We start from the raw sequence: 25419 nt of genomic DNA, 5'->3' as shown, positions 1-25419 counted from the left end.
GGTGCGCGTCACTCGATCGCGATGGTGAGCGCAGGCGCGGGCGCATCGGGCGCATCGGACGCGTCGGGCGCATCGCCCGCTCGTCGCGTGCTCGTGCTCTACGGTTCGGAGACTGGGAACGCGCAAGACGTCGCGGAGCGCGTCGTGAGAGAGGCCAAGCTCAAGCATTACGCCCCCGTGCTCATGACCATGGAGGGATATGACGTGCGAACGTTACCTCGCGAGCGGTGCGTGGTGTTTGTCACGTCCACCACAGGACAGGGTGACGAACCGAGGAACATGAAGAGCTTTTGGAGATTTTTGCTGCGGCGGAGTTTGTCCGCGACGTCTCTGACGAACATGTCCTACGCCGTGTTCGGGTTGGGCGATTCGGGATATCAAAAATATAACGTCACCGCTAAAAAACTTTTTCGGCGCCTGCAAGGGCTCGGGGCAAACGCGATTGAAGCGCTTGGGTTGGGAGATGACCAGCACCCACTTGGGTACGAGGCGGCGTTGAATCCGTGGTTGAGAGAGTTGTGGAAATCTATGCGCGAGATATTTCCGTTGCCACCGCACTTGAAAGACCTCACCGAGGCCGAGCTCTCGAGTGCGCCGTTACCCGCTTGTAGATTCGTCGTGGAAGAGGTTGCCTGCGCAGAGGGCATTGTCGAGGCGAGCGGAGAACGCCTGATGGAGGCACACACGGCGTTGCGACTCGCGCTCGCGGCGGCTGATGCGAGCGACGCTAGCACTTCATTCTCAAAAGCTGAGTACGAAGCTCGCGAATCGCGCGACACAACGTATTACGATGGATTCGTGAGTGAGAATAGATGTTTGACGAGTGACGACGCCGTCAAGGAGGTTCGTCACCTAGAATTTCAAACCTTAGACGCCTCGATCGCGCACTACGAAGCAGGTGATGTGTTAGGCGTGATACCTTTCGCAACGCGTGCCGCCGACGCCAAAGTCTCGGCTCTGATTGAGCGTCTGGGCATGTCTCCGGATGCTTGGGTGCGCGTTTATCCTTCGTCGGCGCCCGAGACGAAGGCTGCATTGTTCCCGTTGATTCAGGTCAAGTACTTACTCGCAGGTGCGATCGATGTGGATTCTGCATCCCCAAGACGTTACTTTTTTGAGGTCATGAGTCATTTTGCCGAAAGCGAACACGAAAAGGAGCGTCTTCAGTACTTTGCCTCGGCAGAGGGCGCTGTGGATTTGTACAAGTACAATCAGCGCGAGCGAAGGACGGTGTGTGAAATATTCGACGATTTTCCGTCGTTAAAACCGTCACTGGCGTGGCTTTTGCAAGTAGCTCCTCACTTGCATCCGCGATATTATTCCATATCGTCTTCTCCAGCGGATACTGAGCGGACGGCGGCGACGCACATCACCGTTGCCGCTGCGGAATGGGTGACACCGATGAAACGGGCGCGGAAAGGATTATGTTCTTCCTGGCTGAACTCTTTGGACGTTGGCACGCGCGTGAAATACTCTATCACCAAAGGAAGCATCAGTTTACCACCACCCGAGACCCCATTGATTCTCATCGGTCCGGGCACTGGTATCGCACCATTTCGATCCTTTGTTCGAGCACGCGTGCTGCAATCCTCCACGGCAAGCGCATTGGTCGTGTTTGGATGCCGTCACGCACGGCACGATTATTTATATAAGGAAGAGTGGAAACAAATTGAAAAAGATGGCTCTTTAATTGGTTCTGGCGGCGATTCACTCGGAGGTGTTGTCGTCGCGTTTTCTCGCATGGTGCCAGAGGCGAAGAAGCGATACGTGCAAGATTGCGTCAAGGATGAAGCGAAACGTATATGGTCCTTGCTCGAGGCTGGAGCGAAAGTCTTCGTAGCTGGATCGGCAGAAAAGATGCCCGCGGCCGTGCACAAAGCGATCCAGGAGGTCGTGCGCGAGCAAGGATTGCTCGACGAGGACGCAAGCGCACGATACATGACTAAATTAGAAACGACTGGTCGATATTTTGTCGACGCTTGGTAGCAGTAGCAAAGTTGAAAAGAATGTAGTAGTAGTACTAAAAGAATGAATCAAAAATCGGTCTGATAGTGAAAAATCATCAGCGTATCGCCCTTTTCTCTTCATGATGCTTGTGTGGATGCTAGACTGACCGTGTTCGTCAACGCGGATACGTGCACCCTTCTTGGTCGACTGGTAAAAGTACGCTTGTGTCGATCCCGAGCTCTCGAGCGGTCGCTTTTATCTGATCCACAACATTTTTGGAAACGAGCGGATCGCGCACGAACAACCAAAGTCCGCCGGATGGCTCACACAACCCTTCATCGCCTCTCGGTGTCGTCAGCGGCCCGCCGCTAATGATGGCCCACGAGTAGCCGCGCTCCGCAAACTCGTCCGATTCCGGTGTTGTGTCCGTGGCGACGACCCAGTACGGACCATAGGTGAACGATGGTAAAAAGTTCAAACCAACGACGAGTTTTGATGGAGTTTCGACGTCTTCCACGATTCCTCGGAGCTTAAACAACCCTCGGGCATTTCTATCGCGTCCCGAGACGCCGTCTCTCCTCGCCGTGTTCCAAATTGAAATCGTCTGCGCATCCACGAGCGTGTAATTCGCTCGCACGCAAAACAGATCGCGACGCGGCTGGTACGACGTCGGTTTTTGTGCCACCACGTACCACTCTCGATCGACGTACTCGGTGAGGTTGAACGGCTGCACGGGGGCGATTGGCGCGCACGCCGTCTCGGGCGCTCTCTGGCGCGCGCGCGTCGCCTGCGCGCGCGCACCGCCGAGGGCGTCGAGAAAGATGCCGAGGACGAGGCAGACGATCGTGCGCGACGCGCGTTTCGTATTCATCGATGCGCGCGATCGGTGTCGTCGGACGCGTTCGCGTGTGACGATTCTCGCATTTGGCCGATTCGTTTCTCGGAGGAACGATCGGGCGATCGCCGCGCGCGCGACGGATTTTATCCGTCGCGGCGTCACACCGCGAACCGGCGCGATGTCGTGTTCGAAGGCGACGTCGACGTCGACGTCGACGTCGACGCCCTCGACGCCCTCGACGCCCGCCGCGTCCAAGCGTCGCGCGACGCGGTCGCCGCGCAAAGCCGCGACGCCGAGAGCGACGCCCGCGTCGGTCGCGGCGTCGGCGTCGAGCGAGCCCGTGGTGGTGGAGCTGAAGGTTGAGGGGATGATGTGCGACGGGTGCGTGGAGAGCGTGACGACGAAACTGATGAACAACGATAAAGGGGTCAAGGTGACGGCGGTGGACGTCGATTTGGCGACGAAGATTGTGCGCGTGTCGATCGATTGCGAGAGCGTGGTGGACGGCGTCACCAAGCTCCCGGCGCTCGTGGAGACCGTGGTGGAGGGAGGGTTCGAGGCTGAACCGATATTTTAGTCGATTTAATATAATATTGTACGAGACACTACTAGTATGGTACAACGCCGGCATCGCGCGCGCATCACGAGACGTAGAGCTCCGCGAAGGCGTTGACGATGGACGGCGACGGCGACGCTCTGACGAGACACGGCGACGACGCTATCGAAATAGATCGCGGTTCAGACTTGGGTGTGTGGAAATGATTATCGTCATCATCATCGCACGCATCGTCGAGCGCGTTGTCATCATGTTTTTGCCGCTCGTCACATCTCGAAAGCACCTCATCGAGCTTGCTTTCGACCGTTTCCACGCGTTTGACCAACGCCTGCAGCAAAGCTTCGATTCGAGCTAAGGATGAAGACGATGGCGATGGTGACTCTGACGGCGATGTCTTTAAATTCGGCAGAAGCGTGTTCAGCAGCGCTCGTCCTTTTGCTGGGAACGGCTCCGTCGGTGGCGGCGGCGCCGTCGGCGTCGTCAGCGCGCCGTCGTCGATGGGCTCGGCGTGACGACCAAAATCTCGATCGAGTCGCCGATTGGTGGTGGTACACCGAGAAAGCGCGTCGTCGTCGTCGTCGTCATCGTCTTTTTGGTCTTCTTTCTCGGCGTCGTCGCCCAGTGGCGCGGGCGTTATCGTCGTCCAGCCCGCCAAGACGTGCAAAAGATTATCGGAAGAACTTGGCGTTTTCGGCGGTGTCTTCGGCGCGTCGTCGTCGGATCGACGACGTTGAATCGCGATCACATCGTTCGTCGTCATCGCGTCGCCGTTGGTACACATGTCACGCGCGTCGCCGTGTGTGTCGCGCGACCGTCGGCGTTCACCCAAGAAAAACGCCTGGAGCGGGCGTTGTCGTCCCCGCCGGTATGGGGTGCAGTGAGTCGAAATAAATAAAAGGTTGTAAAATGATGGGCAAAAAAGATACTCAATTCCGGGATTGAACCGGAGACCTTCTGCGCGTTAAGCTAGAAGCGCGCGACTCGCGTCGCGCTTTCCTTGAGAAACGTAAGAATGCGAAGTAAATCGCAATCTCGTGCTTGTCCATATTGTGGCGCGGAGGCCGGTATATGTTAAGCAGACGTCATAACCACTAGACCAATCGAGCATTTTGGCGACGAAATGATCGCTTATTAAGCATTTCATCTGGTATATACACCGTAGTCACAAAATGAGGTCCGCCCCACTCGCGATTTCGCGATTTCGCGATGTTACGGGTTTGTGCGTTCAGGAGGTGCACTACCCGACGGTGTGTGTGAAGAAGTCTCGAACGAATCCCTAAATGCAGTGTATCTATTGATGAATGTCTACTTAGCTACGTTCCTCTCTCCGCTCTCTGTCTCGTCACCGACATCAACCGTACCAACGCCTAAACTGTGAATCGGAGGACGTTCATGCACGAACCCACGCTGCAAGTGATTCCCTCGAGTGCTTGAAGGCGTCGCTCGCGGCGGCAAAGCGGATGAAACGTTCAGTAATCTCGAACGCATGAGTGCGGCTTTCCGTAAATCGTGAATTGGCGAAGGATCCGACGGTGATGACGGAGGCAGACCACCGCCGCCGTGATGACTCACCATCATGCTTTCTGTTGGTGACTTGGCGAGCTGGGGTGCCGTCAGCATCAACATGCCCGTGGTATCTCCGTACGTCCCTGACAGCGTGCGCTTCAGCAGCGACGTTGACGACTTCACGGTTTCACCAAATGACATCGGTGCGCTCGACGACGTCCATGATTCATCAACTGCGCACGCAGTACCACCATCGTTATTTGTCGACATCGGCGACACGCTCAAGAGCTGCGACAAGTTGCTCGCCATGATCTCCGATGTCAATCGCTTCGCTGCCGTGCCACCGCTCCCCGGCGTCCCCATGACCATCGACGGGTGCACTTCATCCTCAATCCAATCATTACTCATTCTTGGTCGTTTCGACGATATTCTTGGCGACGTTCCGACCGACATCGGTGTCGTCGCCGGGCTGTGGGTGTGCCTTTTTTGGCGTCCAGTCGGAGGCGAGAGGAACGACATCCCTTGCGTCGCTTCGTCGCCGTGTTCGTCGCCGTGCTCTCCCAAAGACATGGACGCTCCCATGGACATGCTCATGGAGTTTTCTCGCGACGTCGTGGTCGTGGTCGTGGTCGTGGTCGTCGTTCGTTTCCTCGTCGTTCCAGCGCGTCCTTTCTCGTCATCGTCGTCGCGCGCGGGAATGTTTAGCCGCAATTTAATCTTCGGTGGACGCTGATGTCGTGTGTCGTTTGTGGCGACGCCCGCAACATCGTCGTTCATCTCGCGACGACGCACGCGGACGCGCAATGAGGTCTAATCCAGGGAGGCTGTTTTGTTACAACGTCGACGTCGCGGCGGCGACGAGAATGATTTCCAAGTTGTTCTCGCTCTTCGGCCTCAGCGTCAAAGGTAATCGAAATGAACTCGTCGATGGTGTGAAGTGACAGTCAATGACGGAGAGCTTGAGTATTTGATCCACCGCCGATTCGATGCCGTCGTCGCCGGCACGGATTCGAAGCCGAAGCGGTCTGGAGACACCTCGAACAAGATTGGACTCCATGCCCGTGGTGACGACGACGGCGTCGTCGCCGACCGTACCTAAAGGCGACCAGAAACCACGATCAGGTTGCGTCACCGCACCCGCTTGTTTGCTCCAACCGAGAACACGACCGAAGTCGGCGTCGACCACGTCGACGACGGTTGAAATCGTCACGTTGTTTTCGCGCGCTAAATTCATCGCCGCCCTGACGTCCTCGACGTCGGATTCACCGGCGTGGTGAATGGCTATCATTTTTAGTCTAAGGTCAATTGCTGTGCGCACCGCACCAGTGACTGTCGCGCCAGAAGGAGCGCCGAATTGTCGAGCAATGACTCGACCGTACGAGTCGACGACAGGAAAGCCTGACTTGACGCCGGCGCCAACGATGTGAGCATCTTCGGCGATGATTCGATCTTTGCATACCGTTGCTTGACCTCCACGTCGAGCGATGAGCGAAAAACACAGTCGTCTCGCGTCTGAGTCATCCGCGGCCCATCTCACCGTGGACTCATTCGACACTCGTGACCCGGCTTGACGAGCGCCCGCCTCGACAAATTGCTTCGTCTCAGAGAGTGCAACCAAGTACGACGACGACATATTCTCTCGAAAAACCTTTATGAACGCCGAACGTGTGGCATTCAGCGAGCTATCGTCGTAGTAGCACACCACCGCGTTTGCGATATCGCCCTTTATCGCATCGATGTCTTCTTCTCTCGCGCTCCACCCTCTCATCGCGGCTTCTACGTCAGCCGTGAGCCGTGAGATGTAATTCGTCGCCGCCGTCTCGTCCGTCTTCGTCGACGCACCGAGCAGTAAAGTCAGCGTTGGAAGCGCTTTCTCCATCGTCGTCATCGTAGACGCCGAAGGCATGACCGCCGGTCCAGTTTTCATACTTCCTCGACGAACGTCATCGTTCGCTGATGCCGGCGGTGGCGCCGCGGCGAGCCTTTGCATCTTTTCGTCGACTTGCAAAAGTGGTGTAAACGGTTGACCTAGCATCGATCGAACGGCTGAGATCCGACGTTGCAAATCCGCTGGCGTTCCAGAACACGTCTCTGAAACTGCTTCGCGCGTGGTTGCGTCGAGTATGTTCATCTTAATCACGGGTGAAAGAAGCTCGGCTGGGTATGCACTCGGCGGTCGCCCCGGTTGCACGAGCTGCACTGCGTCGTCGTCATCGCGCGCGTTGGCTAACAATTCAATCCGTGCCGGGTAGCGCGCGCGATGATAGCTTAGAAGACTTTCCCCTTTTAACTCCTCTCGAGCCTCACCGATCGTCTTCCCGCCGATATTTGTGTACGAAAGTTGTCCTTGAAGATGCGGTCCGCCCAACGCGACGACTTCGGCACCCTCCGGGAGATCCATCAACGACGGATCGTCCAAGATTTGACGAACGCTCAGCGGACTCCGCAGCTCGTGCCCGAGTGTGCATAGTATCTGCGCCGAATCCTCCGCCCCAATCTCGATATCTATCGTGTACTGATCTAAAACCGCCACGGCATCGCTCACGGGCGTCCACGCCCATGACCCACGCGTCAACTTTGCCGTGAGCAACACGCCGCTTCGTCCCAAACGCGAGACGTCGAAGAGCTCGCCTGCCACACTCAGCGTGTGCTCATACAGCGCTTCGCGAAGGATCTCTCCGTACGCCACCCGCGACTCGAAATCATTCGATCTTGGCACTAAATCAAAAGCCGCGCCCTCCTTGACTTCCCTCGTCGATCCCCGCCCGAGCGCCTTCTCCGCGAGCGCCTTCGCGTTCGTGCGCGCGACGCCGTACCGCAGCACGTCCCCCTCGTCTCGCACTCCAGCCTGCGCGAAGAGTTCGCACGCGCCTTCGTTTGAAAATGGCGTCATCGATTTCCCTCCCCGATCCGTGTTCGTCTCCCGCAGTAACCGCACCGCGCTCCACAGCGCGCGCACGCACGCCTTCCCGGCGTCGTCCGACAGCTCGAGCGGGACGACGCGCAGCGCCGGCAGCGTCCCCGACGAGCCTCGCACCGCGTACGCCGTCAACACGTGCGCGCTCGGCGGCGATTGCGATTGTGATGACGTCATCGCCGTCGTCGTTCGTTCGCTCGCTCGAGTCCGCGCGTGCGTCGTCCTGGGCGTCTCGAACGCATTCGCCCCGCGCCCAATCGTCACTCGCATCCGTAACGACTCGCGCGCGCGTCGAAGATGCGACGAATGACGCGGCGTGAGATGCGCGTCCCGCGCGTGCGCGAGCGATTGTGCGATCGCGTGCGTCGTCATGGTGACACTCACGCGCGCGTGCGATGCGATGAATCCTCGTCGCGCGACGGCCCACGCGCGCATGCCGAGGAATGCCGACCGACACCGTTCCCCCGGGGGAGGGACGAAGACGCCGAGGACGAAGACGGCGCGAGTCCGATGGGACGACGCCAAGGCGCGTAAAATAGTTAGTGAATGAATCGAAATAGATCGATTAAAGCGTTGTGCTAAAGATGTGGTGATGAATTGTTGTATGGACTAAATGAAGGCGACCGGGGAGACGCTCGCGCGGCGCGAGCGTTACCAATCGCGTATGACGTCTGAAACCGTCGGCGTATGAAAACCTAAACACCGCCGACGTGCGCTCGATAAACAGTCATCGCGTGCAGCTATAATTTACTGGAATGTGATCTAATCTCCTTCAAAGAAAAAGTTCAGCATGTTGTCCGACGCATCGACGCCGAGAACGTCGCCTTTGCCCACCTTTTCTAAATCCAAAGGCGCGAGCAAAGATGGATCGAACGTCGGATCGTCAACGAGAAGGTCCCCGGGGAGACTCAAATCGCCGCCGTGAAAGATGGTATCATCCCCTAAGAACGTGCTCGTGGAAATCTTGGAGCCGTTATTGCTCAACTGTCCGTCCTTTGAGCGGGCCCCAGTCGAAGAGGCGTTGCCGCCGCCGCGGGCATCGTTTCCTTGCAAACGCTTGAGGTATAGTCGATACTTTTGCAAGTGACTCGCGACGTTTTCTCTCGTCAAACCTTGAACCCCCATGAGATCTAAAATACGTTTTGGCACAGCTTTATCGATTCCAAGTTGATTCACTGCGGTCACGAACTGCGCGTGGAGCTCAGCGCTCCACACCACTCGAGGCTTCTTTGAGTTCGAGTTATCCACGACGTCCTTCTTTTCCGCTTCCTTGACGCTCTTGCCTCCCTTCTTACCCGTCGGTTTCTTCCTCGCTTTGCCCGAACTCATCTCGCTTGCCGTCCGATCGACCTCTTCGCTCTTCGAATTCGACCCAGACGTTTTCGCACGCTTGCTCGGCGACGAAGCCTCCACGTCTTCCGATCCCGAGCTCTTCGCCGACGAGTAGTCGCGTCGAACGACGTGTTGCCAAATATTACGCAACTCCTCGATTCGAACGGGCTTCAACAAATAGTCTACCGCCCCGTGAATGATCCCTCTCAATACCACGCTCGAGTCCGAGTTCGCACTCATCATGAGAACGGGTAAAGCGAGTTCAAACTGAATGATCTCCAACAGCTTGAACCCATCCATGTCTGGCATGTGCACGTCGCTCAGCACGATGTCAAACTCTTCCTTTCGCGTTCGCAGAATCTCCAGCGCAGTCTTGGCGGTGGAACACGCGGTGACTGTGCGTTCAACGGCATCGTCATCATTTCGTCAGTCGTCGCGTTCGTTTCGTCGCGTCGCTCGTCGTGTCATATCCCGTCCGATTTGTCAACCCTTAGCTCGTCCAGGGTTGGGTCCCAGGGTGAGTTCCGATGAGGGCCCGATTCCCAATCGCACGCCTCGCGCGCCTCGCGCGAGCGTTCGCGCGTCCATCGCGCGCCCACGCACGATCGAACGTATTCCTTCGCATCGTTCGCCGCCGCGTTCGCGTTCGCGTCGCCGTGTCTTCCGTCGCCGCGTCGTCTCAACGTCGGGGCGCAACGCTCGCGCGCCATCGGTCGCACCTTTGTACTTGCACGCCTTCAGCATCTTCTCCACGACTTTCAGGCACAACAAGTCATCGTCGACGACTAAAACCCCGAGCCCCGCTGGGAAGTCTTTCTTCTCCACAATCTTACTCGGCGCCGTCGCCATCGCACGCGATGGCTCGCGCGCCGCGCGTTGACGCCGCGACGCTCGCGTGCGCTATCCGGACGCCCGGGCGTCGGGATGACGAGATCTAAAGTATCGGTGTGCGAGAGATAGCGTTCGCGTGATATTCAATGCGGGATCTTGGATCACGGCGTCGGTGTGTTTGCGTGATAAATAAAAACACACGGACCTTGGACCCTCTAATGACGCGGACGCGCGCGCGACGCGCGTCTGCGCCAGGGTTGGGTGAGGTCGCACGAAGGCGTCGGTCGCGGTCGCGCGCGCGAGGAAAAACTTGATTATTTAAGGTGAACAACAAATGATGAGGTGCGGTCGACGCGCCCGCGGGTAATTTACACGAAATCCCAGTCGTCGTTTTCCCAATTCTTGCCGCTCGAGGGCCGCGGCGTCGACGACGCGTCGCCCGCGGCGGCGCGGAAACCATCGCGATACGGACTCGCGTCGTCATCGGACTGTTCGCCGTCAAAACTATCGCTTACGTCGGCGTCGATGTCGTAGAAATCGCCGTCGTCGCCGCGGCGCGCGCCGGTTGAAGACCTCGCGGCGCGACGGTTTCCGTAGCTCGCCGCCGTCGCGGCGTAAAACGCGTCTTCTGATTCCTCGTCATTCTCGCGCGAATACCCTCTGCGCGCGCCGTAATCTACCCTCGACTCAACATTGCGGTCATTGACCGGCGGTAACGACCGAACCCGTCCCGATCGTCGCCCTCGCTGCCCTCGTCCCGGTCGCCCGCGCGTCCCCGAGTCCCCCGCGTCCTCGACGTCGAGCAACTCTTGCCTGAGCGAAATCGTCTCCGTCGCGAACGCCACCGCGGTGGCAGTCGTGAGTAATTGCCCGAACAGCATCAACGGATCCAATCGCCATCCCTGAAAGATCAAAATCCCCCCGCACAGCAATCCTATAGAGCTAAAGAACACGTCCTTGTCCCTCGACACCTCCGGCCTCGCCGCCCGCACCTGGTACAGCGCAATCGCGCTAATCATGAGCGACGATCCCAGGACGACGGACGGCCCGAGATCGACTTGCACGAGCGCCTTCACCGCGGGCATCGCTCGCGTCCTCGCGCGTCCTCGTCGCGCGCGTCCATCGCCGCGCGTCCATCGCCGCGCGTCTTCGCGCGTCCCCCCGCGCCGCCCGACCGCGCGGTCGCCTCGCAGCGTCGTCGACGCGCGCGCGGCGAGCGCGTTCGCGCGCGACGGCGGTCGACGCGTCGCGATTCCGCGCGTCATCATCGTCGTCGTCGTCGTCGTCGTCGTCATCGCTCGGCGCGCGCGCCGTCGCGATTCCACGCGTCGTCGAATGCGGCGCGCGGCGAACGCGACGAACGAACGGGACGCGCCCGTGGATTGTGGATTCGATTCGCGTCGATTCGCGCGCGTCGCGCGTCGTCGTCACGCATCGTCGCGTCGCGTCGGTCGGTCGCACCGATGCGCGCGTGCGCGTGCGCGCAGTTCGCCGACGCGCCGTTCGCGCACGTCGTCACCGCGCTCGTCGTCGACGACGTCTCGAATCGGCACCGCGAAGGCGAAGGCGAAGGCGAAGGCGAAGGCGAACGGGACGACGACGACGACGGGATCGCGACGACGTCGCGCGCGAACGTGCGGACGTGGGCGTGGACGGGGGCGAGAGACGGAGCGATCGTGCGATGGGCGCTCGAGGTCGACGACGACGGCGACGCGCTGGGGGCGAGACAGGCGTGCGCGGGACACGACGACGGCGTCGAGGCGTTCGCGAGGACGCGAAGGGCGATGGTGAGCGTGGATGCGAGCGGAGGGGTGTGCGCGTGGGATCGACGAAGCGGGGAGTGCTTACATAAACGATTCATCGCGAGCGGTGGGGAAAGAGTGGGGATGGTGTGCGAAAGAGAAGTGGAATTCGCGAACGGCGTCGGCGGCGTCGCCGTCGTCGTCGTCGCGGAGGCGACGCGGCGACGGCGATGCGAAGTCATCGACCCACTGAGCGACGTTGGCGTGGTGCTGGAGATACCTCAAGAATTGAAAAAAATGGTGGAGATTTTCGTGGACTCGAGCGGGGCGCTCGGTGTGCGCGATGAAGATGGGCGGACGCACGTCTGGTCGTGCGTCGGAGCGCCCGCCGAGAGCGGCGACGACGAATCGCCGTCGGCGCCAGAAGCGAGCGCGTTCGATTTGACTGGGTGGAATAATATCGCTAAACCGATCGTGCAATACATCGGTGACGTGCGCGAGCGTGACGTTTTTCATCACGAGCTCGACACCGCGATCGGACGCGTGTGCGCGCAAGGCAGTGAAGATTGTTGCGTCGTGTCTTCTCCGGCTGGTTCGTTTTCCTTGGCAGATAGATGGGAGTCTTCTCCCTCGAACGTGGTCGTGACTTCGTGTGCACCCGCGAAAGGAGCACGATACGCCCCCGAATCGTACGTGTACGGCTACTCTGATGGGACCATATGTTCCCAGCCATTGTACGGAAGCAGCGCACCGTCGACGAGTTTCCGCGGACACGACGGCGCCGTGCTTTCCTTGCTGGACTGGACTGGCGATAAGAAGGAATCCTTTTTATTATCGGGTGGCAAGGATGGCACAGTTCGCGCATGGGACTACGCATCATCGAAAAATATGGCCGTGCTACGTCACCACCAAGGTCCGGTGCGGTGGCTTCTCCCCGCACCTATGAGTGCTCGCGATGCGAGCTGGAACAACGTGTTCATCACCATCGGCGATGACGGAGTGCTCGGTCTAGTGTCCGCTGACACGTGGGCCGTTAATTTCATCATGCCTGGAAACGGTTTCGGAGTCAAAGAAATGATATGGAACGCACCTCGAGGCGTTCTAGCCGTTCTGAGTAAGGACGGAAGCTTGCACGTTTGGGACATTCTCACGGGGGTGTTGGAGCGCCACTTGACGGGAGGCGCTGTGCAAGCGATGATGGCCAATCTTCGGGAAGGGTCTTTTCACGTCGTGCTCCATGGCATGCTGGGTCCGGCGCAGCGTCAGTGGAAGTACACGAGGAGACGTCCTCAGCCATTGATGTGGAGATGCGTGCAAACAAACGTGTTCGCGATCAGCGCAGACATCAACGCGTTACTGGACCCGGCATCGAATGGTCTCCCTTCGCACGGTGTTAAACGAAGAATCAGTCTCGATTCGATAAAATCATCGCCATCAGTGATAAGCGGATCGTTCGTTGACGAAGAAGTACGCGCGCTGCACCTACTGTTAGGAATGCTCGTGCTATCAACCGAAGGCAACCTCGACGCCAGCATATTTGATGAATTCTTCGCAAACAAGTCGAGATACTCAGACGTGAGTGTCATCGGTGCGAAAGGTTCGGTAACTTTTGACTTACCAGGTGTCCGCAGTATGAAAAAGCCGTCAACAACTCGCGAGCTCCGTCTCTTTATGGCGGCCACGGCCATCAGAATTGTTCAAGTGAGCGAGGCGGTGAGCATGGCGCCGTACGTCGAAGTGATGGAAGCAGTCGAGGCAAGGAATAGGGTAGTTGATGACGCGGATTTAGTTTTTTACGCGTGGCATTGCATGGACAAAGTCGAGTGCGTGCGCCAAGCTTCGAAAAGACTCCTGTGCGCTTGTCTTATGAAATCCTTACCACCGTCTTTCGAGCTTGCAGCGCCGGATGATTTGTTCACGTGCGAGCAATTCGCAAGATGGGATCGCTTGACGCCCAACTCCCAATTCGGGAACGGTTTACTCGGTTTAATAATCTCAAGCACGGCTTGCTTGACACCGAATACGACTGTGCACGACAGCTGGAATATCAAGATCTCTCGCGCCCTTCTGGAGGGGTTGAAATCCCCCAGTAAGACGGTCGTCCTGACCTCCGCTGCTTTATTGACAGAAGGCATCAAGCACTCAAACTGGATGTCCTGTTTAGCCGATCCCAACAAAGCCCTGGAAGAAGTGTTTGAGCTTTCTTCGAAAGTTATGAGCATGTCAACCGATCCCACTGAGTCCATGATCAACCGAGAAGCGCTGAGCGACGTGCTCTCGGCTTTCGCTGGAGCGAGCCCGCCGTTCTTCTTTACGCACATGAACAACCGTCTTCGTAGTCTGGCTCCAGAGCATCCGGCTCACATGCTAGCCTTCATGGCGCTCATGCGCGTCGCTCAGACTAATGTGAAAATGCTGCAAGTTCACGCTGCCTACTTGATGGATACCGTGATGCTAGCGCTGAATCCCTCGAATTCAGCGTTGAGGAAAAGTTGCTTGCAAGGCGTCAACGTTTTATTGACTGAGCTTGGTAAATCCTCATCGATGGCTTTCCATCGCGAGACGCAGCGTTTTACGGCTGCCATACATGGAGCTGTGAAAAACGGTACTGTCATGATCGTATACGACTTACAAACTGCCACGAAGTGGCGAACCTTGGAGGATAATCATACAGATTTAACTGACAGAGCCACGAGTGAAGCCTTGGCGACGAATTGGTCGAATCCACTCGGCCTCCTTACCTCACCCGAAAACAGCGTCAAACACTCTTCAAACGTACTCGTCGACCACATGCGATCGATTTCCATGGATGAGTACGATTCCGGTGAGCTCTCTGTGAAAGCAGTGTCGTTCGATGCGGATGGGAATCAAGTAGCGGCGTATTTGGACAAATTATCGTTTGTGTACATCTGGGATTTAACTCCCTCATGGCGACACACGTTCACTCGAGGTGCTTTACCGTTAGGAACTTCGCATTATATGCCATGCGTTCCCTCTGAAGCGCCTTTGAACGACAGCGATCTAGGAAGATCGGGCGAATCTGTGGTCGAGTGCTCTTTGAAATTCGTCAAGTCACGTCAAATTCGCCTCGTACATGGCGAAGTGGATATGGTTTTCTCGTTCGTGTAGAACGTACACGCGACAAACGACCATGAAAATTAGAAATAGCTTAATAGATTGTATTCCAGCATAGCCGTAGACCGAGTTCGAGTAGTAAACATAGCGTCTCCATCTCTTCTTTGAAACGTCTCGCGTCGTCCGCACTCGCACTCGCACTCGAGCATCCAGCGATCACCATCTTAAGCCACACTGCGCGGTGCCTGCGCCCTTCATGGGGTTCACCAGCCAACCCCCGCTGAGTTCGCTCGGTGCACGCGGCGGGTTCGTCCCTGGTGCGCCCCCGACGCAGGGATGGCGCGAAGAAGACGTCGCGGCGTCGGTTTCGACGGCGCCTCTGGCACCACCGACAGCGCTCGTTCCGCCCGCCGTGCCTTCGCCCACGGCGTCAATCGCGCCTCAAGCGGTGCCGCCGACGCCGGCAAACGTAACAGTGTTCAACCCGGGCGCCATCGCGCACACGGGAACGCTGGCGATGCCGTTGGTCGGACACCCTTCGCCGGCTCAGTTTGCGCCCTCTGCGGCGCCGCAACGCGTCGTTGGTGGCGTCCCTGTGTCTACGCCTTCACCGAGTGCGTCGACGGTGACGTCGTTGAGAGGTAGAGAGAGATATTGTAGCGGTGGAGCGTGGGTTGGCCCAGCGCCGGGTTGGCCGAAGCCGCCGGCTTCGGCTACGATTGAAAACACCGACGTCTCTCGAGTGAGACAGAATAATTTATCAATCGTGAACACGCTGCGAGAAAAGTATCAGCTCGCCATGCAAGGCGCACCGCCGATGAAATTGAAGGAACTCGAAGGGATATCGAACAAAATCGGTGGGTTGTTCGTCTTCTTGAACAACACAGGAGCTGCGGCGGGCGCGGACGACGAGAACACCATCACGGAGCCCGTCGTGGAGGCGCTGGTGACACTCTCTGACTGTTTAGCGTCCGGAAACACACCCGCGGTGAACTCAATCTTGCTGCATCTCTCGCAGAAGCACTGGGAAGAAGTTTCCTATTGGTTCCCGGCGCTCAAGAGACTCGCCAGGTTCGCCGCGGGCGGTTGAGTTGAAACAACCTGCTTCATATCGGCGATAGCACTATTCTTAATCCTTAGTACCCCGTTTTCATTGAATAGCGACGATGATGCACTTCAAATCTATTTCTTTTACGATCTCGCCTAGTCTTCCAGGCATCGCGTCGTCACCCATTCCGAGGTACTCTTCTGTTGTTACCCAGCTCAACCCGCTCGGTTGATCGATCGGAGCGGCGCTAATTAATCGTTCGATCCAGCCTCACTTTAACGCGCTCCCCGCACGTGCGGTCACGGATTCTCCACACCGGCACGAGTATTTAAGCATCAAGTCGCGCCCGTCGTCGCGCAGTCGCAACGATGGGTTCGTGTTGCTCGAAAAGCGTCGACGCTCCCGAGGCCGAGGAGACGGAGTTCCAATTACGAAAGACGGCCGATGGACGACGTTTGGAGTCAGCTGCGAGCTTGAAATCCTCGGAGGAGCTAAGAACTAGCAGTGGAAATATGAGCGGCGATATCAGTGGCATCCTTCCGAGGAGCGATGACGACAAGCACGCTTCGACCGCGTCGAAGACTCAGAAGCCAAAGAGCAAGGATTTCAAGGAGAAGAAGAAAAGCGCGCTGGCGGCGGGTAATGAGGACGATATGATTGATGAAGACATACAAAGGATCGATACGTTCACTCCGCGTCGGAATGAATCCTTGAGCGATCAAACGCGAAAGATTCTCGCCGACAACGATGACGACTCTCGTCTGCGCCTGGACATCCGCGATAAAGCTACGAAGACGGAAGAAGCTGTGGAGTTGAGCGCTCGACTTAAGAGATACGAAAATGAACCTAAATTAGCTCCCAACGTGTTACCGAAATGGGAAGGTCCTGAATGGATCGCACCACCGGATATCAAGCAAGAAGATACGGTGCAAAAGCCAAAGGCATATGCCATCGGCGATCTTTCTCGAGGCGACCACGTACTGCGAGAGAGAAACGTGTTCGATATAGCTGACTTTTCGACGTATATTCCTGGAACTGGTCCGATTTTCAACGGACCGACGCCGGAGATGTTGAAGTCTTCGGCCAAGGAGGCCGGATTGAACTTGAGTAAAATTGGAATGTTGGCTATGCTCGCAATGACTTATGTGCCGAACGTCGTCTTTTCCGGAAAGCTTTCGCCAGACGCCTCGACGGCATCGCATATTCGCAGATTGCTTGCGTTTGCGTCCACCATTCTGATCGTGTACGTGCTGCTGAGTTTAAAGATACAAATTGAGCGCATGTTTTGGCGCGCTTCGTTGGTTCAGTCGCAGATTGCCACGGCGATCATCTGTGCGATCTGCTTCACGTGGCAGGTGACGGTTATTTATAGCATCGACTGGTTGAGCAATAACCGAGGTGTTTTCTCTTTTCTCTTCGCTTTCATAGGTGGATGGTTGGTAGTGAGGAAGCACGAGACGCGTCTTCAATCTCGAGCAGAGATCGATGCAGTGTTATCGGCCTTCTTGGAAATTGAAAAGAATGCAGCACGCATGACTGAGCTTATGGGCTTACCTGCCGTGCGTACAAATGATATGCAGTACATGAACGCAGCGCCGGTGTGGGCAAGGTATCGCCCTGACGAACTCGTTCCTTGGCTCAACAATTTATTGACTACCGTGTGGCCGTTCTACAACAAAGCAGTCAGTGGTATGTTGCGAGAAATACTTGATCCGCTCATGGAAGCGACTAGACCGTCTATGTTGAAGCGTTTGACGTTTAAAGAACTTGATTTTGGTGAGAACCCATTCGTCTTCAGAAACTTCACCTACGTAGGTACGAAAGCTGAAGGAATGGCGACGAGCATCGACGTAGATTTTGCTTGGGCTGGGAAATCGAACATCGTCCTCGCTGCAAAGACGCACATTGGAGCGGATATAAATATTGCGGTCAAAGATCTCGAAATCTATACGAAATTGAGAATCACTCTCAACCCGCTGGTGCCACTCCCAAGTCCGCTCGGTGGTTTAACAGTTTCCATGACAGAACGACCCATCGTTGAATTTCATTGCGAGCTTCCTAGTGGTTTGGATGTGCTGTACAATGTCGTCGATAAATGGTTGGAAGAATTCGTTGCCGACCTACTTGGTGACATGTTCATTCAGCCCGAACGACTAGTCATACCTTTGAGCTTCAACTTCGATCCAATTACCATGCCGGACGGAGAAATCAAACCCTTCAAGTGGTACGATACTCACATGTTGCAATTGCGTAACACTGGGGTTCTCAAGGCGACTGTGGTGCGAGCTGAAAACATTCCGAGAACGGATCTACTTTCGAAAACAGATCCGTATGTGAAGATGTTCGTCAAAAAGCATGGGTTACAAGTGCAAACTACCACCATGATGAACAACGAAGATCCAATTTGGAATGAGACTTTTTACATTCCGGTCGATGACGTTGACTTACGCACGCTGAAAGTAAGCGTGCTCGACTATGATTCAGACCCGCTTAGCTACGAAACTCGACTCGCGATGACAGAGGTGCGGATTGATACAATCAAAGACGCAACGGAAGATGGCGCCGAAAAAGAATTGTGGCTCGATTTCCCTGAGCAGGTAGCTGGGAACGTGAAGAAGCCACCGATGCGACTATTGCTGAATACTCAATTCATACAATTTGGTAGCGTTGCCGCAAAGGAGCTCTTTGCGGGGCTCGGGTTGTTGACTGTTCATGTGATTCGCGGAATCAATCTGCAGGTGATGGACTCAAACGGGTTATCTGATCCCTACGTCAAAGTCAAGCTTCCAGTTGAGAGCATGAGTTCAAGCTCCGCCTTGATGGATAAGGAGACGCGCAAAAGCGCGCGTAAGAAAAACAAGGATGGAAAAGATTTCATCGTGTACACTTCCAAGGTACATTACAAGAATCTCAATCCAGAGTTCAATGCAAGATTCGAATTCTCCCCGGCGAGCGAACAAAGCAAGGTCATAATCGAGTTGTTCGACGTCGATTCAACCTTCCCGATCGGAACAAAGAGTAACTTTATGGGTAACCTTGAAGTACCCATCGCCACCATCTTAGAACACGGTGGATCAATGGAAGCTAGGTTCAAGGTTGGTAACGCTAAAAGTGGGGAACTAGATATCGCATTCAACTGGCAATCGTACTCGTGAATTCATCCATCGCCGACGTCGACGCCGGCTGCGGCTTTTCCTCGAGCTGTAGCTCGCACCTGCGCAGCAGCGCGCCGACGACGTTCCGACACTCGTAGTATTAGAAGCTTGTAACACACTTCACATCACATTAGAATCGTACCCAAAAGTGTCAATCTGCGCTGGATACCCTGGAATGGGTAAGCTTTGACCATCGTACTGGAGTGCAAAACTCTCATCTTTTCTGAGCCGATCTATCTGCTTGCTGACTTCTGTGCACCACTCAAGTTGTGCCCCGCGATCGGCGAGAATCGGCGTGGAGACTTTTACGACAACAAATTCCGATTGCGCTGCGTTTCGAGCTAACTCTACGCTCGTTGATCGTACAAGCTCGTCAAGCGCAGCATTCGCAACTTTGAACGCAACGGCGTTCACTGCCGATGCACGTGGTGATTGATGCGAAAATATTGCAACAACTTTTCGGCGTCCGATGAGTGTGGGCGCCGCCATCATGGACGGCAGTATGGTCTTCAGTAAAATTCCAACGGCGGCAACGTCTTTACACAGTCGGATCCATTCACTCGCGATCGTATCTCCGATTAAAGGCGTTGTAAGAAACTGGCGCTGCCATCGACTCGGTAATTCTCCTACATTCGCGAGCAAGACTTGAACGTCGTCACCTAGACTATACTTCGACCTCGATACAAAATTTTCCAACTGACGTTGGTCAGTCAGGTCAAAAGATGATGTTATCAGTCGGTCGCCGTCCCAGAAAGCGTTCTTGAATTCTTGCGCGCACGCCGTGCTCTGCGTCGCGGCCGCGAGTTTAGTCATGGGTGATTTTCCCAGAATACTCTTTGCCAGAGTGAAACCGACGCCATGACATGCGTCCGCGAGAAAATACGTCACAGACTCGGTCTGCGCATGCACGACGCTTGCAAAACATCGACGATAGCCCAACTGAAGAAGCATACTTCTATGCGCGCGCTTTTTTGACTACAAATCTACAGCTATATCTTGTCGACGTTGGAGCTCGAAACACCGTTCACCATCGTAATGATATGTTGCAAGTTTTGAACACGCTCAAGCTGACTATAACGCAACCGAAATCCATCGAAAGCGATAATAGGCTTAATCTTAACCTCATCGAGATAAATTGCTTTGGGATATCTTTGACTGAAATGCGTCAAGACGATATGTTTTACTCCAGCGTCTGCCGCAATTTGAAGTGCCTCAGCGGTGGTGGAATGTCGTTTCCGCACCGCATGGTCACTCAGTTCGTTATCAAAAGTCGCCTCATGGATCATCAAGGCACACCCTTTTGCTGCACGGGCGAAACCTCGCGACGGTCTGCAATCTCCAGAGTAAGCCAGACTCCACCCAGATGGCGATCCGACGACGAGGGCCGCGGCGTCGCGACAGTGTTCAACGGCCACGGCCTCAAATCGACTCAATCCACACAACTGCATGAGACGGCTCTCCATAGACTTAGCCGAGGCATTGGATTGATCAAAAATTGAATGTCGTTGATTTCCTTCATCTAGTGGCGGCGGAGGTGGCAGAGGTGATCGCGACACGCTCTGCAATTTTGTGGGCGGCGGAGGCGGTGGCAGACGGCCAAATGGTCCTGCAAACAAGTCGCGCGAATGGACGAAATGATATAGATTTTGGGACACACCGCAAGTATGTAGCCATTCCTCGAGGACCCTTGGGCCCACAAGCGTCAAAGGCGCGTTGCAAACGCGAGCATGTACTTCCAATAAACCACGAACACCAAGCATGTGATCTGCGTGATGATGTGAAATCCAAACAACTTTCAGATTCTTGACAATCCTTTTCATCGTCGCGCATCCAAACATTCTTTGAATCGAACCCACGGTCCCCTCACCGCAGTCTAACATCATCCATGTTTTGGACGTTTTCGCCGCTACTGACCGCGGCAATTCAGTGAGGATGCCGCTACTCCCCCGATATTTGTTTGGCTCGGCGGACCCAGTGCCAAGGAAAATCACCTCGGTATCATTTTCTATCTTTTGCTTCTTCCTCCCTATCAAGCCCCGCATTAAGCGCGATTTCAAATTTGACGCCACGGCTTGACTTGTCTCAGCATCTCCGTTTTCTTCGAGATCAACCATCTCTTTTCGGTGTATTCTGGTGAGTGATGCTTGCGCTGCCGCAGCGAGCTCTGGGTGTTTCGTCGCAAGCTCATTCAGTACTGCGTCGGGATCAACATCATCAGGACGAAACACTACATGATCTACCTCGCACTTCGCGACAGTGTTCTTCCGAATATGCACACAAGCACACAGCCCAAGGCTTGTGAATTTATCACTCACTCGCTGTTTGGCATCGCTGTCTCCAAACGCCCTCGGAATGGGAAACGATTCCGCATCGACTGTGTTCAATCGCAGAGACATTCGGGCGCTAGCGCGAAAACCCAGTTCATTTTGAGCACGGCAGAAAAAGTGCTCGCAATCGACTGATTCTAACCATGACTTATAACCAGGAGCGTCCGCGACGTCGGTTGGCGAACAATGGAACATTGCATCCAGTGAGTGCAGATCCTTTGATGCGAAGCAATTCAGCGTCGGATTCTGATCAAGTCGTGCAATCAAATCCATACTTTTCACATGAATAATCGCAATGCGCACACCAGGCGCATCGTCAAATTCCTTGACTTCGCAAACGTAACCCACGCACGCCGTCTTTGTATTGTCCGTACTTGTCATTTTCACACGAGATGACGGCGACGCCATCTTATCGTCTTCTACGCCTTCACTTTGTTCGCCGCCAATATGGCCTCCCTCATCTACATCCTCCTCTTCATCACTCGTGGTCGCCGTCTGACGCCTATGATTCTCCCACTCGCAGACTAGACATTCACATGTGTCTTCAAGAAACAGCGGCCAGACCGTCACAGCGTTGTCGGCGTAACACCCAATACCCCCACACCGTTTAGAATTCGCGCACAGCTCAACTCCATCAACTTCAGGATGCACCCACCGCGTACATTTCCGAGCGCCCTCAACTTGGGCGCTCGTTCCGCTCGGCCCCACCACTGCCAACCGTTCGTGCCCATCCGCGGACAGGCGCAAAATCAACCCCGTTAGCCCCCCCAGCGAGGCTGCGGAATCGTCCGCGGCGAACACAGCTCGCAATTTTCCCGTCGGTCGAATCTTACACTCCAGCGCGAGCCTGGCGAATCCCTCGGGGACGTTGAAGGCGTACTGCGACCCCGCGTGCGTGGTCACCACGAGCGCGGGCTCGACGCCATCGACGGAGGCGTTGAGCGTCACCACTCGAGCATCACCGCGCGCGAGCGATGGTGGCGATTTTAACGCCTCATCGTCCATGTTGTTTGACCGCGCAGCGCGAGCGCTCGTGCGGCGTCGCGCGATGACGATTTCTCCCGCCAATGCACTTTTTGGGAGACTCTCTGAAACCTCTGTTGGGTCGCGTCCCATAAGCAGACGCGCCGCGCCCTGCCGCAAAGGGCCATGGATGACTTCTACGTGCGGTACTACGTCGGACACAAAGGCCGATTCGGGCACGAGTTCCTCGAGTTCGAGTTTCGCCCGTGCGGCAAGCTTCGATACGCGAACAACTCAAACTACAAGAATGACACGTGCATTCGTAAAGAGATGACGGTGTCGCGCGAGATGCTGAATGAGGTGGCGCGAATCATCAAAGAGAGCGAAGTGATGAAAGAGGACGATCGAAATTGGCCCGAGCCCGATCGTGAGGGGCGACAGGAGTTGGAGATTGTGTACGGAGACGATCACACATCCTTCACGACGTCAAAGATTGGGTCGCTGTTGGACGTACAGAATAGTAAAGATCCGGACGGCTTTAGGAACTTTTATTACCTGGTGCAAGATTTGAAGTGCTTGGTGTTTTCGCTCATCACGTTACACATGAAGGTCAAGCCAATCTGAGGGATGCGCGTGGCGGCTTCCTCGAACTAGCGTTTAGAATTTTAACGATAGATTTGTGTGATTGAAACACGCTAAGGTCTACGTCTATTCGCTCACTTGAGCACTAAGCGATTATCTATATTTTTTGCGTTCCTCAGACGCCTCGTTCCTTGTCAAAGTGGCATCGGCGGAGACGCCGTAAACAAAAGCGGAACATCGGTCCGAATGACGACCTTGTCCTCGATGAACTGGTTACTTGTTGAGATCAATCCACCGGCGTTGAAAGACATCACTTCATCGTTCAAATCCCACTTTAAACCAACGGTTGACACGCGCGCGTCGCCTTGTAATGGCACCAATCCACAGTGCATGAGTTTGTAACGTGTGTCGCGTTTGATGATTGTTTCGCCCGCGGGCACCGCGCGCGCCATCGAATGGTCTCCAATCAGAACAATCTCGAGCTCTGGAAAATCAAACAGAGTCTTCATGTTGTATAAAACGTGGTCCAGCCGTCCTCCAAGTGCGCCCAAGGTGAACACGCGCTTGACTTCCGGCTTGTGTTTCACTATGGCTCTCAGACACTTGACAAAGTCTGTCGAATCCTGGTCATCGCTTTGATCATCCAACAGGCATCCGTACGCTTTGTTATCGCGATATAACGACGCAACAGACCCCCATACGCTATCCATATCACCCACGATTCGATGAGGGTGCTTAAACACGTCATCTCCGTTGTAGTTCAACTCTTTCGTCGCCGCGTCGTACGCCGCTCGCAAGTCTTGCACGCGATTCGCTCCGCCGTCCGCGCACACTCTGTACGAACACGACAACCACAGAGACAGTGCGTGCGGAGGCAGGTCGTAGTTCAACAAAACCACCGCATCGCGCGCTCTTTCCGCGGTTTGAAGGTCTTCCATCGTTCGCATCGGCGTGAGGTAATTCGTCGCCGTGGGTACGTCTTCGTGCGTCGTCGTCATCCCCGAGGCGCGCGTGCGACGACGATACGTGCGCGAAATCGGTGCACGATAGGTATGTACTTCTACGCGTTGGGATGTCAAATTACTAGCGCGCATGCGCGCGGTCTTGTTGTGAGGCAGGCTTCTACGGGTGTCTATTTGGTCGCCGCCTCTGCTGCGATTCTTCCGGAAACGAGCGCACCGTCGAACGTGGAAGAGCTTCGATGATCGCCTGCGATGAATAATCCATTGCCTAAAACGCTCGAACGAGCAAAGTTCGTCGGAGGCTCTTGATTGGGCTGCGCGTACGGGATGCGATAGGTGCGTAACAAACGCCACGTCGCAACTTGGTCGTCACCAAACCACGAAGAAAGTTCATCGCGAACCTTGGCCTCCATCTTAGCGTCGTCTTCGCTCGGGACACCAATGATAGACACAGAAGCCAACGCTTTCCCGGATGGGGCATAGGAAGGCGCCACGTTACTGGGAAAGCAGCAATTATTTACGATACCCCCTTTGTTGTCGCCGTCCAAATACAAAATGGCATCATCCGTTGGTGCCTTGTCCATGGAGAAATACAGGCACATCGTGCCGACTGCGGACTCTGGTTTACTTGGACTCTGCTCCAAGGAGCCACCGAGTAATCTGGCCGCCTCAGGCCCTTCACACGCTATGATGACGGACTTGTTTGCCGTCACTGTTTCTCCGTTGTCAAGCGTGAGCGTTCTAGACATGTCAGCGTCTCGCTCGCTCAATGTCGTCACCTTGGCGTTCACACGAACTCTGTCAGCCGTGAGATAACCGCGCAGCTGAGCGCTCACCGCTCCGATCCCTTTGGCCGGCAGACAGTTCTGCCCAGTCGCAAGCATGCGCATCACGAAATTGAACAGTCTGCTCGATGTCGTCAGCTCGCGGTTGAAGAAAATCCCCGCCATAAATGGACGAAAAAATCGATCAATCATCTCATCACTGAATCCAGAATCCTTTAAACGCTTCATGATCGTCGTCTCTCCGTCGGCTGACATCATTTCATCCAGCGTTCCCATCGCTAGCAAGGTTTGGAATCGCACCAGCCCGACGAGCACCTTGTCCGCGACGCTCCCCACCGGATTCGTCAACGACTGTAACCCATCCAGCGGGTGACGAAACGGATCCGCCACGCGATGAAACGCACCGTTGAATCGCACGTCCGCGCCTGCATAAAACGGCTTCAACTCCAACGCGTCGTAGTTCAACACTTTCTGCGCCTCAGGATATCCAGTGAGAAAGATGGCAAAGCCTCGATCGAGCAAGAACCCATCGACGATGTCTGTGCGCACGCGCCCGCCGACATCGTCGCTGGATTCAAGCAAAACGTAATCGGCCCCACGTTTTTCTAGTTCGTTACACGCCGCAAGACCGGCTAGTCCGCCACCGATGACGACGACGTCGGCTTTATCTTTGTGCGCCAACGTCGTCGTTCGACGTCGACGCGCGGCGACAGTTGGCCGATTCGAGCCACGAGCGTCGGACGCACGACACACATTCGCACACGCTTTTGCTTTCGTCGCGTAAGCTCGCATGATACACGACGCGCGACCGTATGAGGCGGTGAAGTCGAAGTCGAGTTCAACCTTAAATTTA

General features: G+C 55.6%; 17 protein-coding genes across 17 annotated transcripts; 6 read left to right on the top strand and 11 right to left on the bottom strand.

Moving 5' to 3' along the window:
• Positions 1-21: 21 nt before the first annotated feature.
• OSTLU_40283 (predicted protein) lies at positions 22-1986 on the top strand (the record flags this gene model as incomplete). The annotated part of the gene is made up of 2 exons (XM_001415801.1): positions 22-615; positions 679-1986. 2 exons carry the CDS (start codon positions 22-24, stop codon positions 1984-1986), a joined length of 1902 nt encoding a protein of 633 aa, XP_001415838.1.
• A 136-nt stretch (positions 1987-2122) lies between these two features.
• On the bottom strand, positions 2123-2818 carry OSTLU_13756 (predicted protein; the record flags this gene model as incomplete). The annotated part of the gene is made up of 1 exon (XM_001415476.1): positions 2123-2818. The coding sequence occupies one exon, from the start codon at positions 2816-2818 to the stop codon at positions 2123-2125; it is 696 nt and encodes a 231-aa protein (XP_001415513.1).
• A 376-nt stretch (positions 2819-3194) lies between these two features.
• On the top strand, positions 3195-3362 carry OSTLU_28893 (predicted protein; the record flags this gene model as incomplete). Its single annotated transcript, XM_001415800.1, has 1 exon — positions 3195-3362. One exon carries the CDS (start codon positions 3195-3197, stop codon positions 3360-3362), a length of 168 nt encoding a protein of 55 aa, XP_001415837.1.
• Positions 3363-3426: 64 nt separating this feature from the next.
• On the bottom strand, positions 3427-4122 carry OSTLU_28892 (predicted protein; the record flags this gene model as incomplete). The annotated part of the gene is made up of 1 exon (XM_001415475.1): positions 3427-4122. One exon carries the CDS (start codon positions 4120-4122, stop codon positions 3427-3429), a length of 696 nt encoding a protein of 231 aa, XP_001415512.1.
• Positions 4123-4302: 180 nt separating this feature from the next.
• OSTLU_28891 (predicted protein) lies at positions 4303-4485 on the bottom strand (the record flags this gene model as incomplete). The annotated part of the gene is made up of 1 exon (XM_001415474.1): positions 4303-4485. One exon carries the CDS (start codon positions 4483-4485, stop codon positions 4303-4305), a length of 183 nt encoding a protein of 60 aa, XP_001415511.1.
• A 161-nt stretch (positions 4486-4646) lies between these two features.
• On the bottom strand, positions 4647-5649 carry OSTLU_23897 (predicted protein; the record flags this gene model as incomplete). The annotated part of the gene is made up of 1 exon (XM_001415473.1): positions 4647-5649. The coding sequence occupies exon 1, from the start codon at positions 5622-5624 to the stop codon at positions 4647-4649; it is 978 nt and encodes a 325-aa protein (XP_001415510.1). The 5' UTR covers positions 5625-5649.
• Positions 5650-5679: 30 nt separating this feature from the next.
• Positions 5680-7941, bottom strand: OSTLU_28889 (predicted protein; the record flags this gene model as incomplete). Its single annotated transcript, XM_001415472.1, has 1 exon — positions 5680-7941. One exon carries the CDS (start codon positions 7939-7941, stop codon positions 5680-5682), a length of 2262 nt encoding a protein of 753 aa, XP_001415509.1.
• Positions 7942-8772: 831 nt separating this feature from the next.
• OSTLU_5500 (predicted protein) lies at positions 8773-9906 on the bottom strand (the record flags this gene model as incomplete). The annotated part of the gene is made up of 2 exons (XM_001415471.1): positions 8773-9491; positions 9816-9906. Coding segments are annotated over 2 exons (810 nt in total), but the record flags the coding sequence as incomplete, so codon positions are not given.
• An 815-nt stretch (positions 9907-10721) lies between these two features.
• OSTLU_9568 (predicted protein) lies at positions 10722-10994 on the bottom strand (the record flags this gene model as incomplete). The annotated part of the gene is made up of 1 exon (XM_001415470.1): positions 10722-10994. A coding segment is annotated over one exon (273 nt), but the record flags the coding sequence as incomplete, so codon positions are not given.
• A 396-nt stretch (positions 10995-11390) lies between these two features.
• OSTLU_13752 (predicted protein) lies at positions 11391-14798 on the top strand (the record flags this gene model as incomplete). Its single annotated transcript, XM_001415799.1, has 1 exon — positions 11391-14798. One exon carries the CDS (start codon positions 11391-11393, stop codon positions 14796-14798), a length of 3408 nt encoding a protein of 1135 aa, XP_001415836.1.
• A 463-nt stretch (positions 14799-15261) lies between these two features.
• On the top strand, positions 15262-15834 carry OSTLU_28885 (predicted protein; the record flags this gene model as incomplete). Its single annotated transcript, XM_001415798.1, has 1 exon — positions 15262-15834. The coding sequence occupies one exon, from the start codon at positions 15262-15264 to the stop codon at positions 15832-15834; it is 573 nt and encodes a 190-aa protein (XP_001415835.1).
• Positions 15835-16160: 326 nt separating this feature from the next.
• Positions 16161-18947, top strand: OSTLU_28884 (predicted protein; the record flags this gene model as incomplete). Its single annotated transcript, XM_001415797.1, has 1 exon — positions 16161-18947. The coding sequence occupies one exon, from the start codon at positions 16161-16163 to the stop codon at positions 18945-18947; it is 2787 nt and encodes a 928-aa protein (XP_001415834.1).
• A 120-nt stretch (positions 18948-19067) lies between these two features.
• Positions 19068-19898, bottom strand: OSTLU_92127 (predicted protein; the record flags this gene model as incomplete). The annotated part of the gene is made up of 1 exon (XM_001415469.1): positions 19068-19898. One exon carries the CDS (start codon positions 19896-19898, stop codon positions 19068-19070), a length of 831 nt encoding a protein of 276 aa, XP_001415506.1.
• Positions 19899-19936: 38 nt separating this feature from the next.
• On the bottom strand, positions 19937-22279 carry OSTLU_86123 (predicted protein; the record flags this gene model as incomplete). Its single annotated transcript, XM_001415468.1, has 1 exon — positions 19937-22279. The coding sequence occupies one exon, from the start codon at positions 22277-22279 to the stop codon at positions 19937-19939; it is 2343 nt and encodes a 780-aa protein (XP_001415505.1).
• A 144-nt stretch (positions 22280-22423) lies between these two features.
• On the top strand, positions 22424-22861 carry OSTLU_13748 (predicted protein; the record flags this gene model as incomplete). Its single annotated transcript, XM_001415796.1, has 1 exon — positions 22424-22861. The coding sequence occupies one exon, from the start codon at positions 22424-22426 to the stop codon at positions 22859-22861; it is 438 nt and encodes a 145-aa protein (XP_001415833.1).
• Positions 22862-23013: 152 nt separating this feature from the next.
• Positions 23014-23757, bottom strand: OSTLU_12109 (predicted protein; the record flags this gene model as incomplete). Its single annotated transcript, XM_001415467.1, has 1 exon — positions 23014-23757. The coding sequence occupies one exon, from the start codon at positions 23755-23757 to the stop codon at positions 23014-23016; it is 744 nt and encodes a 247-aa protein (XP_001415504.1).
• Positions 23758-23951: 194 nt separating this feature from the next.
• On the bottom strand, positions 23952-25358 carry AOX4 (amine oxidase; the record flags this gene model as incomplete). Its single annotated transcript, XM_001415466.1, has 1 exon — positions 23952-25358. One exon carries the CDS (start codon positions 25356-25358, stop codon positions 23952-23954), a length of 1407 nt encoding a protein of 468 aa, XP_001415503.1.
• Positions 25359-25419: the final 61 nt, after the last annotated feature.

This window comes from Ostreococcus lucimarinus, chromosome 1 (genome assembly GCF_000092065.1).
Source record: "Ostreococcus lucimarinus CCE9901 chromosome 1, complete sequence".
Taxonomy (NCBI): domain Eukaryota; kingdom Viridiplantae; phylum Chlorophyta; class Mamiellophyceae; order Mamiellales; family Bathycoccaceae; genus Ostreococcus; species Ostreococcus sp. 'lucimarinus'.
The sequence above is the reverse complement of the archived record's forward strand: the minus strand, read 5'-3'. Positions and strand labels throughout refer to the sequence as shown.